Genomic DNA, 18958 nt, shown 5'->3' with positions numbered 1-18958 from the left:
TGCTTTTTTAACACTTGAAACGGAAAGTCATTTTTGAAAAAAGTGATGAGACTGATGCGCTTCCCCCACGTTTTTCACGATCGGCGCCTCCAGCTGAGAAGAAGTGACTGAAGCCTGCTGAGGAGGTCTGATCCAGCACTCCTAATCCACGTCCATAGCAACACAGCAGGAGGAGCTGCAGCGTTCCAGAGAGGGATTTGTCTCTGGGTATGTGAGTGGGCAAACCTGGGCATGTCACAGGGGAGCGTCCAGGCTCTGGCAAGGACAGGGGTTGGTGATGTTTCACACACAGAACAATACATATCCCCCCACATGCTGCTCTGGCACTGTGGTCAGATGTTGAATCACAGCTGCAGATGCTTCCATGTCAGGAAACGGTGGTGCGGCCTGTCAGGATGGTTCTCAGGAAATTGTGCGTCACATGGTTTAAAAGCCTTGCTTGTTATTTATTTTGTTTGGTGGACTTCCAGCTGATACGTGCCCAGAAAAAGATGGGGACTGATTGTGACACCTGCATTTGGTGTTTATACCATCTTAATGTTAGAACTGACCCCTGCTAACCAGAGCAGGACGACATGTGTCCCGTTTCATCCAGTTCACCCTTCCTGCCGGCTTCTCCTCTTTGACTCCTGTTCTTTGACTAACAGCCTGGTGTCCTCAGATGAAATATTCAGGCTCCTGGTAACCTGAGCATTGATGCAGTCCGCCTGCTGCTGGTACGGTCTGTCTCGATCCTGGTCTTGAGGGAAACCTGAGAGCGACTGCCACGCTTCAGGTGTAACAGGCCCGACAGCAGTGTTTCAGTCCTTCGGTGGGATGCTAACGTGGTGTCATATGATCTGAAGGCACAAGTGAAAATGTTGAATTAGCCGACTATTGTCTCACGTTCTTCTAGAGTTTGCTATTGCTTTTTAATATGTCGACAGCAGACGAGTTAAGCATTTCTTACAGCTGTTGACTGATCTCATAACATGATGTCAAATGATGATAGCAGTGCTTCTGTTTGTTTTCAGCCACAGCAGCAAGTAGTCAGCCATATGCAGTTCAATGTGACAGGTAACCCATATCACTCTCATTATATATTGGTTGGGATGTTTCCAGCTCTTTACAAATTTTAATTAAAAAGGCTCTCTCAGTTTTCACAGTAAAACCCTACAGTCCTGAGCCATTCAACCTTGATCATCAACCATTGACCTGGACTGACTGAGGATCTCCATAGATATTAGTGACTATAGATAAGTCAAATTTGTGGCTGGATTAAATTGAGATTTGTTGTTGAGAGAATCTCCAAGATTTAATTTTCTTCTAAATTTAACCTTTAGAGTATTTAAAAGAGAGGAAACAATTTTGGTCCAACGTGCCCTGAAGTGCAAAACTTTCTCTCTCGCTCTCTTTCTCTCTCTGTGTGTGTGTGTGTGTGTGTGTGTGTGTGTTACTGAGTGGTGGGGCTAATGACTAGATAAATGAAAATCCTCATATCTTCTCCTCTTCTGCAGTGATCTCTCCTTGTGCTCCCCACTCAGAGCTGTCAGTGGTGGTGGCACTCCCTCGTCAGGAATGACCCTGTTTGAAGACTCGCTCTATAAATCTCCGTGACGTCTTAATAACACCTTTATGCCTCTTATGGCTGATGGAACAAACGAAGAAATATTTCTGTTGGCTCACTGCACTCAGACAGTAAGTTTTTCGTTTTCTTTCTTTCTTTCTTTTTTTTTTGACGTAATTTACCACACAATCTATCAATCTCTCTGCCTCCCTGCAGGAGGTCTGCTTTTGAAAAATAAAAGGGATGATGTATGTTTGTCTTTCCATTAAAACAAGTGCTGTCATTCGGTGTATTTATTCCTACTGTTGTGACAGTGTGCCGTACTGTCCCATATGCCACCCAGTCCCCCGGGGCTCCTGCAACATGCTGCACCCACACAGTCACAACCATCCAGCACTACGTGGGTCACATCACACGCTGAATCCCATTTGGTGGGCAGTTGGAGCTGGAAAGCTTACAAAAGAAAGAGAGAGAGAGAGAGAGAGAGAGAGAGAGAGAGAGAGAGAGAGCACCTCCTATCCTTCACACACACACACACACACACACGCGTTCCTCCCTCAGCGCTCAAATGAAAACTCTGGCAGCCTGGAGAACTTTTCCTGAGTGACAGGATCTTCTCGGGCTGTGGAACTGACAGTTTGACGGACAGCATTAAGTCGTGGGATTCATTACGAGTCTGCAGCTATGGGATCTTTGTAGCTATGTTAGATAATATACTATCCAGTGTTTCATTTTCAATTTTAACTCTATCGAGGCTTGCGCCATGGAGCGTGAAGCGGGAAGAGGAGAAGGGATCTTCCATGCGCTTTGGGCACAAAGGTTTGCTCTTTTACATTTTTCTTTTCTGGTTTATACTTTTCTTTTAAAGTTTACTGGTGTGTGTCTTCATTTCTTCCGAAGCAGTTTGATTGACATGTTTTCTGTTTAACCGTGCAACTGCATTGCTGCAGCCGTGAGCACGCACGTTTTTACGCATCCTTTTGAGCAAGACGGCAAATTAATCCGCAGCTGATGGCAATCCCACACTTAGACGTCCGTATAATTTAATGCTTCCAATGATTTATAAAGATTACAACAGATTTTCTCTTTTAACAATTGTGCATTAGCCTCTTCTCATTTTTGAGTAATATAACGTGTCCTTTCTTTTCGGTGAACTAATATATACAAAAAAGTTGTTTCGTCACGCGTTTTGCTTGAAATATTTCATACTTTGACAAATTAGGGTGACTAATTTTAGACTGTCGAATCAGGCTGTAAAATGCACCATGAGCCCAGAAATGACGTGCGTCGGGCCTGAGGCGGGATTTCATTGCCAGTAATTGCATTCTAACTCAGCTTAAAGAATAAACTTATAAACGGATTACCGACTGAGGAGGAATGTTTCAATATTGCCCCCTGAACCGGGCTTTACATCTGGCAGCGCCCGTGGTCACACCGCGCTAATCTTAAAAGAGAAACAGAGAGACTGACAGTGCAATGAATGGCCTTTACTCCATTTTTTTTTATTACCATGTAAAACTCAATTCTGCCTCTCTGAATCCCGCTGCTTGTCAGAAATGGCTGAAATGCTCAAGCTGTAACGAATAAAGGGATTTAAAGATTGGCCCCAGGGTGAATGAAAGCTAAGGTGCACACATTAGGCCCGCCCTACATTTAAGTAAGACATTCAAGGCCACAGTTAGCACAGGTATTACTTGCGGTTAAGCCTTCGGGACTTCAAAAGGCACTCCTCATGACTATTCTGAACTGTCAAAACATGTCCATAAAACCTATCTCAGCCAAAGGAAGAGCCCTGTTCTCCTGCTTTCACAGTGACCCCTTCTTGTCCACCTTTGTTGACCTCTGCAGGGCGGCGGGGTTTTCTCCCTAACCAAAACCTGCAAATGCTGGAATTTGAAAAACCGGCGGAAATGCCTCTCTCTCTGCTGGCTTTTCCTGCAGGAAGCAGCAGAACTGTGATCTAAACTTGGAAAGTGACGAAAGGACGAACAGGAAGTCCAGACATTTCCCAGATATGCTGCCCAGTGTGCTTCATTGTTCTGTTGACACCATTAATTTAGGTCACTCTGGGCTTCGCTTAATAATTCACACCCAAGAAAGCTTTCAGATATCTCATGCTGGGTGGGTTAGCCTACCAAATAATTTCCTTTGTGAGAAGGCTAAACCAGATTTATCGCACTGTTCTCATGATCCAGCTATGGGTATCTTAGTCATTGTACAGACAATGACAAGACGTGTTGTCTCATAACACACTACTCACGTAAATGCTCACCTGTGTGCCAGTTTGTATCGATACAAGTTGTGGTACATCCTCTCAGCAACATGTCGCTGAGTCACTGCAGGGTTTACAATGATTAGGCTCTCGTAGTTACAGCTCAGAGTATCAGGTGATTCTGTGCCACATAATTAAAAATGCAACATGTCAGTACAGCACAGGTACAGCCTCATAAAAATGCTTGTGGCAAGACTGACATACAGCTTGTTGATGGTCTTCAAAGTTTACGTCTTCAGTCTAGATAACCAGGCTGATTGTGTGGCCCTGAGTGAAACTGCAAATTATAGGGTTGGTATATTTCAACTGTTACGCTATCTTTCGCTTTGCTCTGTCTTTCACCTTGCACAGATGTGTGTCGGCAGAGCGAGAGTGTGATCCTGTCTTGGCTGGTTTGCCTCAGCGATGACGCAGTGCTAGTGGAAACTGTGGCTAAGCAGAAACACACAGGCTTCCTGTCACACAGGCAGAGTCCTGGCTTCTCAGTTTGTTTTGTGGTGGGAGAAAGCTGACACTTTGTTTGGGTGTTTTTATTCCAACCCTAATTTCATCCCGACTTTAGTGTCTGTTGGATGCATTTGTGCTTATGTTCTAAAGCTTTTTCTGCGGTGTAATGTAAAGTGTAGTGTAACATCACCTCTATGTTCCCATCACTCCTCCTCTCAGAGGTTTCTGTCAGAGCACCACACTGTGGTAGCCACAAGTCTTACACCTCCTTAGCAAAGTGTAGATCTGGAAATAAAAGCAGGACTTCATATAAAATGTGCCTCCCTTCACAGTGGGTGCCCTCATTTTAGAGTATAACCATGCAGTGAAAAGTTTATGACCAAACTGTGGACAAAGAATTCATAGTTTTGCTCTCTGAATGATTGTGGGTCACTTTTACAGAGAGTAATGCGCTTAACTTCATATCTCATTATGTCCGTCATGTCATCTGTTTGTTCCTCAGGCTGTGTGTGTGAAATTGGACGGACTGGGGTCAGCCATGGAGCCTGAGCTGAACTGCAGCTCTCAGTGTGATTCCCCACTCTGCTTCATCCACTCAGGAGTCAACAGACAGGAGGGCCTCAACATTCTGCAGAGATTATGTGGTCTCAGCACGGTAAATACCATGTAAACACACATACATGGATGCACTTGTGCATATGTATACGTATATACTGTATGCTGTTGGGCATATATGGCTCAATGGAATCCAGCATGGCTGACCAACATGATATTTTTGACCCTTCAAAAGGTTAAAAGGTAAAAAGATATACTATATAGTTTACATCTGAGTAGTTCTATTGAATATCTAGTCTATTATTTTGACAGTGCTTACAAGAACCAAATTGCAATGACAAAAGACTGAATTTCATACAGCTGATTTATAATTGAAATTATTAAATTACTATTCAGAGTTACTGGTCAATCTATGCACTGCCAGACTGGACTTGTTGTTTAAAATTTGGTGAATCTACTTCACCAGAAAAAAATGAAAAAAAAAAACTACAAAAGAAAAAAGTAGTAGTAGAGATGTGAAAAGTAACGCCGATGGATGAGTGAAGCTATGTTTAGTATCATATCAGTCCCTGGTGCCTTTAAGAGAAGCGTGAGCGGAGCCTAGAAACATGAGGCGGGGACAGGAAAGTCTAATGTGACGTACTGAGCAGAAACTGAAGTAGTAGAGACCCTGTGTAAAGGAGCACAAACACAGACTGCTTTCCTCTCCGTGTCACACAACGTAGAAGCAAGGTGAGTTATCTCTTCCTTCGTTTCCTTCATGGTTTACGATGTTAATTTGTGCATGCATCAGGCCAAAAGTGCAGATATGATCTTCGCCCAAGGGGAAAGAAACAGTGTGAGCACCGTGTTTGCTTTGATGTGGTAATGGCTTTGTGACAAGATTGTGTTTCAGTGTTCTGCTTTATTTTATCTCAAAGTCCTAACGACTTCATTATTGTCTGTTCAACGCAGCAGATGTGAAAACTGTTCAGCTAAAACTAAATATCCTGGGATGAAATGTGACACCATGCATTTGTTACTATTTGTGGACTGGTGAGACAGCTCACCAGGCACAACTGTTAGTAAACCTAATAGCATGGTGGTAAGAAAAAAAACTACAGGAATTTGAATGAACTTATGCCATAAAATCCCATCTGCTTTTCTTTCTGGATGTGTTCCCAGATATGGCTGCTACTGGCAGTGTGCTGTCGGAGGAGCAGCTTCTTTGCCCCATCTGCCTGCATTTGTTCAACCAACCGGTCTCCACTTCTTGCGGACACAACTTCTGTAGGGATTGCATTCAAGAATACTGGCAGAGTGCTAATCTGTCACAGTGCCCCGTGTGCAAGCAGACGTTTTACAGGAGGCCCGAGCTTAAAGTTAACACTTTAATATCCGAGGTGGCTTCGCAGTTCAAGAAGTCATTGGAAAAGAAAAATGAAAATGAAGTTTGTGCTGTTGATCAATGTTATGGACGTAAAGGAGCAGTTTCATCTGATGTGCACGTTGGCAAAACAGTCAAGGCTCTTCAATCCTGCCTGGAGTGTTTGACCTCCTTCTGTGAAACCCACCTGAAGCCTCACCGTGTTCTAGGAAGCTTCAAGAAGCACCCCCTGATCAACCCTACGATGAACATGCAAGACGGAGTTTGTGAGAAGCATGGGAAAATCCTGGACCTGTTCTGTAACACTGACCAGGTGTATGTGTGCCATACCTGTGTTAAAAAAGAGCACAATGCCCATCACACAGTACTTATAGAGGATGAGAGCAGAGACAAGAGAGCTCGCATTAGAAGGATGGATGCAGAGGTGGAAAAAATGATCAATGGCCGACTGGAGAAAATCAGTGAAATCAATCAAACTATTCAGCTCAGCAGAGAAAACACAGAAAGAGAGACTGAGGAGAGTTTGCAAGTCTTCAACAATCTGCTCCACCTCGTCCAGAGAGGCCGTGCTGAGGTGCTGGAGGTGACTGAAGCAAAACTGAAGCGAGTTGAAAGCAAGGCCAGTGAATTCATCACAGAGTTGGAGCAGGAGATTGAAGAGCTGAAGCAGAGAAAAGCAGAGCTGGAGCAGCTCTTAAACACCGAAGACAACCTTTACCTTCTCCAGAGCTCTCCAGCTTTCTACTCACTGCCAGCCACCAAAGACTGGTCTGACACCTGCGCAGAGAGTGCTGTATATGTGGGCACAGTGAGGAGAGCAGTCAGGAGAGCAGCACGTCAGTTGGAGGAGACTGCAAAGGCTGAACTGAAGAGGCTGTGTGAGATCGAATTTCGGAGGGCTCAGCAGTGTGCTGTGGATGTGACTCTGGACCCTGATACAGCACATCCCAAGCTGGTGCTATCTGAAGACAAGAAACAGGTCTACCATGGTGACGTAGCGCTGAGCCTCCCAGACAATCCAGAGAGATTTTACCCTGGTGTGTGCATTTTGGGCAAGGAGGGGTTCTCCTCCGGCAGGTTCTACTACGAGGTCCAGGTGAAAGGGAAGACAGAGTGGGATATAGGAGTTGCGCTTGAATCGGTCAACAGAAAAGGAGGGAATATACTGAACCCTGAAAGTGGCTACTGGGCCCTGGGGATGAGAAAGGACGAGAGTTACTGGGCCCTCAGCAGCACTCCTATCTGTGTGCTTGTGGTCGAGCAGCCACAGAGAGTCGGTGTGTATGTTGATATGGAGTCGGGACAGGTTTCTTTTTACAACGTGGACTCTGCTTCTCATATCTATTCATTCACTGGATTCTCTTTCAATGAGAGACTTTTCCCCTGCTTTAACCCTCGGCGTAACCATTGCGGGGTCAACTCTGCTCCTCTGGTCATCTTGCCTGTCAGCATCTGAAGTCTGAAAACATTTAATCTCTTCCTGTTGTTTGAACACTGTCAACTATTTTCAGATGAAACTTAGCAAAGGTCTAGCGTGATGTTTGTTGTTTGCCTTAATAAAGTGTCTTTACTCTGCTGAATGCTGTGTACATCTTTTTCTTGCTTTTAGATCTGTTATTTTCAAAACTGAGTGTAGAACACATAAAGTCAGGACACAGATCATGGATATTTATATGAGCTACATCAGCACTACATTTGGCTTGATTTTAAGGGCTTTGCATGTGCATCTGCAGATGGCAGTGGAGTTCCCAAGGCGGTCTCTATCCCCAGTGTTAAGTGCTGTTGTGTGGACGCTGCTTTCCTGTGGCATCCTGCTGGCCTTCTGCTTCTTCCTCTTCACCCTGCGCTTCAAAAACAACAGGTAGATTGCAAAGTGAGACACATTTGTTGACATATATTTAGAGAAATGAAATGATCAATTGTGTGTATCTTTGCACTTGCTGTATGATCAGGATAGTAAAGATGTCCAGCCCCAACCTGAATATCCTGACTCTCTTTGGAAGCATCCTCACCTACAGCAGTGGTTTCCTATTTGCCGTTGATCACCGAACACACTCGCAAGGAGCGTCTACAGCTGTGCTACAAGTAAGCCTCACAGTCTCCCCCAGTCCTCCATTATAATGGTGGCTATATCATTATTGGATAATTATGCTGTGCTCTCCTCTACAGGCTCGGATGTGGGCTCTTTGTGTCGGCAGCACCCTGGTGTTTGGTCCAATTTTGGGGAAGACGTGGAGGCTGTATAGAGTATTCACCCAGCGAGTACCGGACAAGAGAGTGGTAGGCAGGCTCCACCAGCAACGTGGTGTTGGTGTCCGTTTCCAGCATCAATGACCTTGTATCTTGTTATCCAGGCATTTTGGGATACATTGATTACATTATAAATGGGTTTTCAGTGGCTAGTTTTGTGTGTTTGCACGACGAACAGACTTAAATGTTGTTTTGAGAGGAGTAAGATGTGAATACTCTTAGGGGTTTTTCGTTTGTTCTAAAACTTTCTTGTATGTGTCATTTCCAAATGACAATTAACAGAATTCCCTGGCTGGTATCTGGCTAGTGTAACACAGAGGCTCCCAGAGTGATATGGATGGAAGTGCTGTATGATGAATAAATTAATATTGCAACTGTATGACCTTTTTGTGATTATTGACTTTCTGTCTCAGATCATCCGAGACATCCAGCTGATGGGCATGGTGGTTCTGCTGATCCTGGTGGACTTGCTGATTCTTACAGCCTGGAACCTCACAGACCCCATGAGGTGTTCACGATCAGTCGGTGCTGTTGTCAAGGTAGAATTTAATGGTGATTTTGTTCGGTCGAAAAACACTTAAAATAGTTACAATTTTGTCAGTATGTTTACAGACACATATCACCTGTAGGAAATTGCAAGAATATCTGACTTTTTTTTAACTGCAAAAACACAAGCTCTAAACTATGATGTTTCCTGATTGAGGTGGTGGAGAGAGATGTTTCCTACTCGTTGTCTCAGCTGGACACCTGTTCCTCCGTGTACTCAGATCTGTGGGTTATCGTCATTGTTGTTCAAAAGGTAAACAATCTGTGTTCTGTTGAATTGAAATGCAAAGATAAAATGAATGACTGCTTAGAGTTCCTCCATCTTTATGGCGATATGATTTATTGATTTACATCTTATTTATAGTGTTTGTATTGGAAATAACAAACTGGGAGTCAGTTCCTTTAGTGAGAGAGGTTTCTTCATATTCTTTAACTATTGCATAGGTGATTTTTAATATCTTTTAATATGGATGTTTTGGACACTGTGAATTTTTTAAATCTTGCTCAGTCAGTTGAGGGTCTGAACTACTTGAAGGGACACACCCTGTAGATTGTGCTCTTATGTGGTTTCTGATCACAAAGGTATTATTTCAGAAGCCCTTGTTCCACCTCTTTCTCCCAGTGTGTCTTCTTATGTTTTCTTCTTGTGCCCTCAATAAAAACTCTGCTTGAAAGCTTTCATAAAACTTTCATTTACAAGTAGCAATAACCAAATACTAAACAAGTCTACAGATAACCTACTAAATAAACTCACATACATTTAAACATGGAAAGTTGAATTTAACTCACTTGCAGGCAAGTCAAACCAATCTGTAGCATTCCTTGGCTAAATAACATCACAAGAAAAATAAAGATTAAATTCAAACAAGCAAAACACACTCCTTTGATCTCTCTTGATTTCTCTCTGATCTAGAGAAAGTCATGCATGGTTTTGTTTCGCCTCTAGATTATTGTAATTAATCTTATTCAGGGTTTAGTTAAAAAATGAAATGCTCAGCATTTAACAAAAACAAGAAGACAAAAATCATATCATACCTGTTTTAGCCTATCTTCACTGGTTGCCAGTAGGTTTTAGAATCAGTTTTAAGGTTTTGCTAATTACCTGATTAGCACTTCATAGTTAGACTTTCAGTTCTGTAGTTAAATTAATGTTGCCCTGTAAGCCAGAGGACAGCCACAGGTCATCAGGCAGGACTCTGCTGGCTGTCCTGACTCCAAAGGTGACCGGGTTTTTGATTTCATGACCCCTCAGCTCTGGAGTTCCCTGTCTAATGATCTAAGGCTACAGGATCTAAGGATCTGAAGACTATCACTTTATTCATTGTCAAAGAGACTAACAGAACTAAATATTTAACTAAAAGATGCATTTTTTTTGTTCTTTGTCCACATATTTCTCTGTAGGGTTGTCTTCTTCTCTATGGGACTTATCTAGCTGGGCTGACCAGCAATGTCAGCCACCCTCCAGTCAACCAGTCTCCCACCATCATAACAGTTGTCACTTTGGTCACCCTATCCTCCACTGTGGCCATTCCTGTGTCCATCTTCCTGCAGACCTGGCCCAACCTGGTCTACAGCACTGTGGCTGGAGCCATTTTCATCTGCACACTCGCTACCAACTGCATGCTGTTTGTGCCTCAGGTAAGAACACAATAACTTGTGACACACATACAAGATGTAAGACAAACGTTTCTAGTTACAAGCTGCAGAGAATGTGCAGGATTTTTTCTTTAGCCTTGACAAACAATGCTTTTGTAGGATCTGTAAAACAGAAACCACTGTGGGGTGGGAGGCATTTAGACAGAACTGTCATTTAGTCATAGGATTCTATGTCTGGAAACCAGCATTTCAAGCAGACACTCAGTCAATCAGACAGACAGAAACTGTAGATACAGAAACTTATAACAGACAGACACATGAATAAGAGATGCTTGTATGGCTTTCTCTTTTTGTTTTGACAGAAGTAGTAAATTCTATAAATGACTGTGATGCCCACCCCTCCATTTTCCATATGCGTGTCAGTTTGCCATCTATCAGTTGAGTGTGAGTCACCCAGAAAATGTTTATGAGTCAAAATTACGTAGGCTGTTGCAAACAGTTTTATGACTCTCTAAATGTCTGGCAGTGGGTTTATGTTACAATAAAGGAATGCATCTTCAGTGGAAAAGGAAGGAAATATTTGAACAATGAGCAATGTGCTCAAACACACCTGGTCAAAAGATCCCATGTCAAATGGTCCTGGTAACATGTGTGTGAGTGTGTGTGTGTGTGTGTGTAAGTATCTCTGCATTAAACTTAGTGAAATGTACCTTTCTTTCCTTTCCTCTGAAATATTACACTCACCACCGTGCAGCTGACCCAGTGGCGACAGTTTGAAGAAGATCAGAACAACCCAAGTCAGATGGCCAAGTATTTCAGTAGCCCCAGTAAGAGCCAGCATTCGGTGTACAGCCAAGATGAGATCTACTACCTGCTGGGAGAGAACAACTCCATGAAAAAACTCCTTAATGAGGTATTGTATTGTTTTTACACTTCCTTTTGTTTTCACAAAATATAAACGATTCAGTTAGAAAATCTTACAGAAGGTCCCTGTGAACCCAGATCTTAATGTCTGCACATAGAAATACTTCACAAACAACAGAACTTGTTTTCCTACTTTTAGTCTTCTCTTAGTAGTCAGTTTAGTGCAGTAGAAAGTAGTAAAAAATATATATTTAGTGTATTATTCAGTTGGCTGACCAAATTCATACCACTTTAGCTGAAAATAAATATGCTGTCAAAATATTTCAAAACCATAGATAATTTTGTTATAATATTTATAATTTGTTATAATATTATAATTATAAAATAGTCATAATATTATACCTTCAATAGACTGACATTCAAATGGTTCTTGTTTATGTCCCTAATCTGAAACAATGAGTAAATGTAAATTGATGGACTTTTGATAGGGTCAAAGATACTTGTGGCGTCCCACAAGGGTCCATTCTTGGACCCCTTTTCTTTTTCTTTTACTTGAATTACTTGGTCACTGCATTTGATCTATTTAACACACACACACCCACAAAAAAACAAACAAACAAATACACAGTATTTTGCAAGCGTAGACATGCTGAAATACACATGAATCTGGAGGTAGCCAACTTAATAACTTAATAACATACCAAAATTAGACGAGGATTATGCATGTGAAAACGTACAATGTACACACATGTTGTATATTGCAAGAGATGTTTGGATGAAACAAGACAGATGTAGTTTCTCATTAAGTCTAAATGACCCCAGTTGTTTAACAGTATATTGTTTAACACTATGCTGAGCTTTTTGATTTAAATCATCAAAATCATCAAAAAGTATATGACTTATGTATGCAAACTTTTTAGAGGTAGATTTTCCCTGTACGTCTCAAAATACATAAACTTCTGTTTGTTGTGACAATTTTCAGAAGAATGCAGTGATTGACAGTCTGCAGGAGCAGGTTAGCAATGCCAAGGATAAACTACTGCGACTAATGTCTGCCAGCCAGCCCGCCGAGGACCTGGACATGGACTCCTCCAACACCAACCTCAACTCCTCTTCCACTCAGACCACAGAGCTTCAGTCTGATGACCACTCTTCTTCATCTCTACCTCAGAGAGACACTAAATCCCAGCTCTCATTTCCCCATCCCTCCCCTCACTTCACTGTTGCTGCTTCATCTTCTGCTGTTACACCATCCTCTGAGCCTCCTTCTGCTCAAAACTCTTCAGCCTCTATTACTGCTTCCGCTCTTCTCCCTGATAATATTAATGTAGATGAAAATGATGGCGGTGTCTCTTCCACTGACCCTACAGGCAGAGACACACCTGAGTCCACAACAGGGGAGAATTTCAAGCAGCCCTTGTCCCTCAAGTCCCCTGGCTCACTCAGAACAGCAGAAGAGACCATTCACTTTGTCACTTCCCTACAATACAGAAGAGGGAAAAGTCCCACTCAAGTTAAAACTTTCAACAATCAGAGAGGACTAACATCTGATCCAAATGCCAGAAGGGCTGGCTTTGTTAGCAGTGAGCAGTTGCAGGAGATCCTCCAGGAACTGTGCATGGATGCTGTCACGGAAACCACACTTCGATCTCCCGGTCAGCCATCCAAAACACTTTCACAGCTAAAACTTCCCGAAGCCTCCACACTTTCCCCTCTCTCCCTGCGAACACCACGCTCCCCTCATCCACCTGTTGTCTTCCGCTACCCCAGCATCTCCCCTTATGCCATGAGGAAACGTCGGCCGCCCTTTCACACCTCCAGAAGAGGGTTGGCCTGCTTCTACACAGGTTCAGAGGCTGCAGGTTGTGGGAAGTTAAGAGACAACTGTAAACACCAAAGTCCAGTCCCGCACCCTGATGGGGTTACTGTGGGTGATACCCTCCTACAGGTGCACAGCACTGATCCTGAGCAGGAGGAGGAGGAGGAGGAAGGGAATGAAGTGACAAGAAGATGTCGGAGGTGTATTTCAAGGTCCCACAGGTGTTCGGCAGACCACAATCACACAGCTCCAGCTGATATGGAAGTGAGTGGTGTTAATGAGCAACACCGTAGACACATTAGAGACTCCTGTGGGTCCTGGGACTCTGACTCTAGCAGCTCAACAGACTACTGTTACTACCACCGTCCCTACTGTGACTCCTGCCTGCATCGAGGCTCTCTCCTGTCCTCGGACAGCTCCTCAGACACCTCCGACAGCGAGTACGAAGGCTACGCCAGCCTGTACCGCTCCCCACACCCTGTGGTATTCAAAGAAGACATAAAACCCACCTTTGTATGACCATAGGTTTACTGCACTTTACATGTTCACCCATTTCCGCCACTTGCACTGACGTCCTAAAAACAAAACAACAGCAGGCACGAAGTTCATTGTTCATAAAGCTAATGTGCTTCTATAATGGGACGTACAGTAAATTGATTGAAGCTTTCAATAGGAATGTGTAGACTTTGAATTTTTGTATTTCAAAACTCAAATGCCTTTTCCTTTCTGATAATACTAATGGCATTATTTGTATATTTCTGCTGTGGAAACACTTACATTCCCAAAAGTATTTAAGTCTGATAGAGTTACAAATAAAAAAAACACAGAAAACAAAATTAGAGGCTGTTATAGAACAGTGGAAATGTGCACTATACTGTGCTAATGCTGTATTTATTTTTATTTATTAGTGGATGTGTTATTCTACAGAATAACTCTCTGTTGCCTTTTTCCTTTTGTACATTGTCAGACACATTCCTTAAGTATCGCCCTTACTTTTTACCGAATGTCTGCATTTTTGATTGCTCTACATTTGTTGTCAGATGCTTCTAGTCTATAGCTGGTTCGTGAGATACCATGGACACACTGTCAGGGGAACCGGCAAAGGCACTGTTATGACTTTTATTATTTAATTTCTTTTTTCTCAGTATTATTGTCCTGGTGTTAAGAGTATTTAATGTGCGAAGGTCACCGTTATCTATGTCTCATATGTGAGTGCATCTGTTATGTGTACAGCCCTTTCATTACCAAGCCCTCACCTGTTTTTTTTTTCTTCTTCAAAACAAACTCCACTCCACTTCATGTTCCTTTTACATCCTCTCCTGTTTTACACTTTAGAGAACTAGAAGCCATTACAACATGAAGAGCTCAGCAGAACGTGTATAAACTACTGATTTGATGCAGGCCTGAATTCATCTGCTAAGGAACCACACTCATGTTCCCCAACAAACCAACCATTATTTTAGTATTTTTAATCAAACTACCATAATGTCACTGTGGAACATATTATATATACATTTGCCTGCTTTTGCCTGTCTGTTAACCCGGCCTTGACATGCGGCTAAATACAGCACTAAATTTGGCCTTCATTTGCATTCCCAGGATAAAATTAACTCCCCAAGATTAAAATATTTGCAAACCTCCATGTCATGTATCTTTAATAATCATGATCATATACTTTATCAGAGAGTTGAGATTCAGGAGGAGCTGTTCATGTTATTCCTGCAACACAGAAAAAAAAACAGTGTACACTCTCTGCCTGTTTTTTTAAAAAAATATTTCTCTTTCCTGTTTTAGCTGCGCTCTCTCTCCCCCTCTCACTATCTCCACTCTGTCTCTCAGTATTTTTTTTTTCTTCCACTAATAGGAAAATGTGTATTTGCCGGAGGAGGTGTTGCAATATGAAGGGAGAAACAGCGTCTCACATTACTTCTGCTCTGCTGCCTGTTTTTGAGAGGCTACAGCTCTCTATTCTGCATATGGACCATTGGAGGCAGCCTGAGAGAAATTCCCTTTGATATGGAGTACAACAAAGTATAAATAAACCACACAAAAGACAGAATACCAGCATCACTGTGCAGGAGGAAGGGCTCTCCTGCCAAGCTAAGACGACTGACCTGCATTCTGTTCAAGATAAGAAATACTAACAGTAAATTTGGAATAAAAATAGTTGTTAATGAATCACACATAAATGTCTTTCTCAAAATAGCTCTGAATTCCATGGATATACATCCTTGAACATTTATTACTAAATGAATAACAGAGGGAGATTAGTTCTGATAGGCCTCACCTCAAGTGGTTTTAGGTCAGTGGAGAAACATAAAGGATATCACTTTCTAATAAGTAATCTTTTATAATGAGCTCATAAGTTAGAACTAATGGCTTTAATGGTTAATAATCTACTAATAAATCATTTGCTAATACTTTGTTGTTCAGTTAAACATGTTTGAATTGCCAGATTGTGAGAAATCCTATTCACTAATTGGCACGTATTACCACTTATCTTGCAAAAAGGACTACAAAGGATAACCAGTGTTAATTTAATAAAAACTTTGCTATTAACAACAAAAACATTTTTCACAACCTGGCAACCCAGATTGTGTTCTCAACAGCTTATCACTGATCTTTAATGCATGAGTAAAGGTTCAAGGTTAAACTTTGGCATTACACTAGAATGCACAATACAATACTGTTGTAGCCCCCTCCATGTTAGATGACAGATATTAAATACAAAGAAACTGCACTTTATTTAATACAAGGTTATACAGTATATACTTACATATGCACATACACAATGTCTACAGCATCACTGCAATATGAAGGCCTTCTATATCACTGCATGTGGTGCAGTGAATTGAGGTAGTAGTGGGATTGAGGTTAAAGAGTGATATAATGATGTGCCAAACACCAGAAAGAAAAAAAACAAAACAAAAGCATAAATTATTTATTTACCATTAATAAAGCTTTTAGTCATAGCATATACACCATATAAAGCATATAAACAGCACATTCCCAGAAACTAGTAGGCCACCATATAAACATTAAAGATTTATTTATTTATCTGAAATTGAAAAACCCTGAATAGCAGGGACATGACAGTCATGTCAGTCACACATGCAGTATTCTAATTACTTAGCATTATGAAAGTAACTGAATTCCAGAGCACCAGAGGGTTACGTTGCGCGTGCAAAAAAAAAGTGAAAGAGAGGTAGAGGAGGAGGAAGGGCTTTTGTGACTAACATAGCAACAGTGCTGCATGACCACCGGTGCTCTGTGACAGCTGGGTCCATTTGAACTGACAGGCGGGTTTTGGAGCTCCATTGGCCGACTAAGTCATCAATCCTGGGAGCAGATCCGCCCATTGTCCCTGTCGCGGCATGGGAAAAAGCCTTTGATGTCGTGGGGGCGGTGACAAGGAAATTATGCCATGTGGTGCTCAAGAGCGGCGTTCCTATTGGACCACAGGAACACGGTTAACGCCCATTTCTGAAGGATACCCTCTCTGATTGGCTAAATCAGCCACCCCAGTTTCGCCGTATGCGCGTTCACAGTTTTCCTATTCTCTCTCGCGGGTTACGTCAACAACGTGAACCTCCTTCCACTAGAGCGGAGCAATGCCCGTAGCCCCTTACGGAAACGTCGCCGCTAACGTGCGCAGCGACAAAGACAGCGAGCCCGAAACCTATGGGGAAGGAATAAAAAAAGAAATTCAGTATCGTCGCACTCTGCACTTAAGACCATCGTTTTCGCTGCCCTGGGGCCCCGTTAACGACACCGAAATTTGACGGCGACTAGGACGGATTTTGATTCAGATCAGAGCCATTGCAGTCGTTGAAGAAGACCGTGGCGACTGGCAGATTTTCCGTTGGACGATCTGTAGGCTAGCGTATAGCGAGGGAGCCGCCATGGCAGTCGGATCATTGAGCCTCCACATCGGGATATGAAGAGGATCTGCATGTGTCCCGAATTATCAAGAAAACCCAGCATTTGTCGTTGATCCGCACCGGATCGACACTTTCAACATCTGTTCTCACCTTGCTTCATCTGTGTGAAAGTGATTCAGCATCCAGAAAGAAATCGCTATTGGTTTTAATCGGGGGGCCACAGGGAGAGGCCAGATTCATGACTATTTTAGTTGGAGACGTGTCTTCTAAGGCCCGCTGAAAGACAATCTGGAATATAAGGAATAAATGATGCTGTGATTGGCCGCTGGTGGGAAAGAAAAAGGTAGTTTATTAGGTGATACGAACTAGAGTAAAGGTTCGTGGGATAAAGGGATCGCTTTCTGCCTGTCCTGTGAATTATAGTGTTATTCATTTACTGTCATCCTTTTTGGATGAGAAGGTTCGGTGAATCGATCAGCCCTGCCGTTTAGCAAGTCACAGTCTCCCGAGTCGAGAGAGAAGCAAAGGGATTGGATCATGTCGGGTCGGCCCAGGACCACATCCTTCGCGGAGAGCTGCAAACCAGTGCCGCAGCCTTCGGCTTTCGGCAGCATGAAAGTCAGCAGTAAGTACACCCCAGTAATTCTAGAGTAGCCTACCTTGTCTGCATGCACCAGGCCCAGTTTGGGCTACACATCCTCGCAAAATGTCTGAAAATCTGTGAGACGAGCATGACGTTAGCTCCGGATAGCTTAGCCCTAGCTCTGTCATATGTATGTGTCACTGACTGAGATTGGCCGCTGCTGAGTGGCACGCACACTGCTCGCCTCGGTGTGAGCACACACCGCTGCACTGTGCGCCGCCCCGGGACCGGTCAGCCTGACCAGGATTAGCAGGCCGCGCCGGGCAGGGCCGGGCCAGAGGAAGGAAGTGTTGGCCCAAAACCAAGGCTTCTTCTTTTGCCGCAGATCTGCTGTGATTATTGTCCATTTGAATGCAGATTGGATGTCATATCGGTATTTACTACATCTCGCCAACCGTAAGCGTAACAGAGTTAAAGCGATAGGGCCGGTCTATTACGCAACTGTCAAAGCGGAAGGTGCGCCCATAGATGAAACTGACGTGATCCTGGAGAGGGCTGGTTCACCAATACTCTCCAAGCCGTGTCGAAATCAGACGTCGCGGCGACTGGAGGGTCAGTGACAGAGTATCCTGTTCATGAGGTGGCACAGTGGCACCATGCCGGAGGCGGGTTATAGACTGGCTGCAGCGATGAAGCACATGTGACTGACAAGGCCTAAAGATACCCGCAGAACACGGGGATCTGGCAATGTTGGTCTATAAAAATATCTCTTTTTTCCCCCTTAAATTTCTGATTTTTATTATTCCTGCTGCTCTCTCAGGCCACTCATATCATTAGGCGTGTTAAGTTATTTTATCACTGTGTGTGTGTCATAGATGTCATACTACTACTACTACTACTACTACTACTGAAAGTAGTCAGGTATTTTAAATGCTACTGACCACCTCATTATGGACTAATGACTGTCCTGGAGACATCTTGCTACACCTCCTTTCTTATCTTCCATGCATGCACGCATTTGGGTGTGTAAGGAAAAATGAGGCTGATAGGGACTGTTGGTGGTGGTGCTTCAGGGCTGTGTGTGTGTGTGTGTGTGTGTGCGTGTGTGTGTGTGTTAGTGGGGTGAGGTCTGAGACTGAGGTTGAGGCTCTCCTCTTGGCCTTAGCACTGGAAACCACTCAGTGGGCTAGGACACACACACACTCACGCTGACTCCCATGCTGAATCTAATGC

At 43.1% G+C, this 18958-nt stretch overlaps 3 protein-coding genes across 4 annotated transcripts in view; all 3 read left to right on the top strand.

Annotated features, from left to right (window-relative positions):
- The first annotated feature begins 2069 nt into the window (after window positions 1–2069).
- gpr156 (G protein-coupled receptor 156) lies at window positions 2070–15444 on the top strand. Its single transcript, XM_046405175.1, has 10 exons — window positions 2070–2365; window positions 4768–4920; window positions 7920–8047; window positions 8139–8271; window positions 8356–8466; window positions 8850–8975; window positions 9140–9235; window positions 10384–10620; window positions 11333–11491; window positions 12425–15444. Exons 2-10 carry the CDS (start codon window positions 4804–4806, stop codon window positions 13778–13780), a joined length of 2463 nt encoding a protein of 820 aa, XP_046261131.1. The 5' UTR covers window positions 2070–2365; window positions 4768–4803; the 3' UTR covers window positions 13781–15444.
- Window positions 5289–7766, top strand: LOC124067641 (nuclear factor 7, brain-like). Its single transcript, XM_046405179.1, has 2 exons — window positions 5289–5552; window positions 5985–7766. Exon 2 carries the CDS (start codon window positions 5987–5989, stop codon window positions 7640–7642), a length of 1656 nt encoding a protein of 551 aa, XP_046261135.1. The 5' UTR covers window positions 5289–5552; window positions 5985–5986; the 3' UTR covers window positions 7643–7766.
- Window positions 15445–16851: 1407 nt separating the features above from the next.
- gsk3ba (glycogen synthase kinase 3 beta, genome duplicate a) overlaps window positions 16852–18958 on the top strand; it is a 28574-nt gene continuing 26467 nt past the window's right edge. Inside the window, exons 1-2 of one of the 2 annotated variants that reach the window (XM_046405187.1) lie at window positions 16852–17485; window positions 17603–17767. In XM_046405187.1, coding sequence (XP_046261143.1) covers window positions 17680–17767 — 88 coding nt within the window. In that variant the 5' untranslated portion in view covers window positions 16852–17485; window positions 17603–17679. Of the gene's footprint in view, window positions 17768–18958 lie in introns of both variants that reach the window. The other variant, XM_046405188.1, reaches the window with a different exon arrangement.

This window comes from Scatophagus argus, chromosome 11 (assembly GCF_020382885.2).
Source record: "Scatophagus argus isolate fScaArg1 chromosome 11, fScaArg1.pri, whole genome shotgun sequence".
Lineage (NCBI taxonomy): Eukaryota > Metazoa > Chordata > Actinopteri > Scatophagidae > Scatophagus > Scatophagus argus.
This window is presented reverse-complemented; position numbering and strand designations above follow the sequence as displayed.

What these genes read in the sequence shown, in the direction of transcription:
- gpr156 (XM_046405175.1), top strand. Translation starts at nt 4,804, where the DNA reads ATGGAGCCTGAGCTGAACTGCAGCTCTCAGTGTGATTCCCCACTCTGC. An exon ending in GATTATGTGGTCTCAGCACG is followed by an intron (nt 4,921 to 7,919) that starts GTAAATACCATG and finishes GTGCATCTGCAG; the next exon opens with ATGGCAGTGGAGTTCCCAAG. An exon ending in TCGTCATTGTTGTTCAAAAG is followed by an intron (nt 9,236 to 10,383) that starts GTAAACAATCTG and finishes ATTTCTCTGTAG; the next exon opens with GGTTGTCTTCTTCTCTATGG.
- LOC124067641 (XM_046405179.1), top strand. Translation starts at nt 5,987, where the DNA reads ATGGCTGCTACTGGCAGTGTGCTGTCGGAGGAGCAGCTTCTTTGCCCC.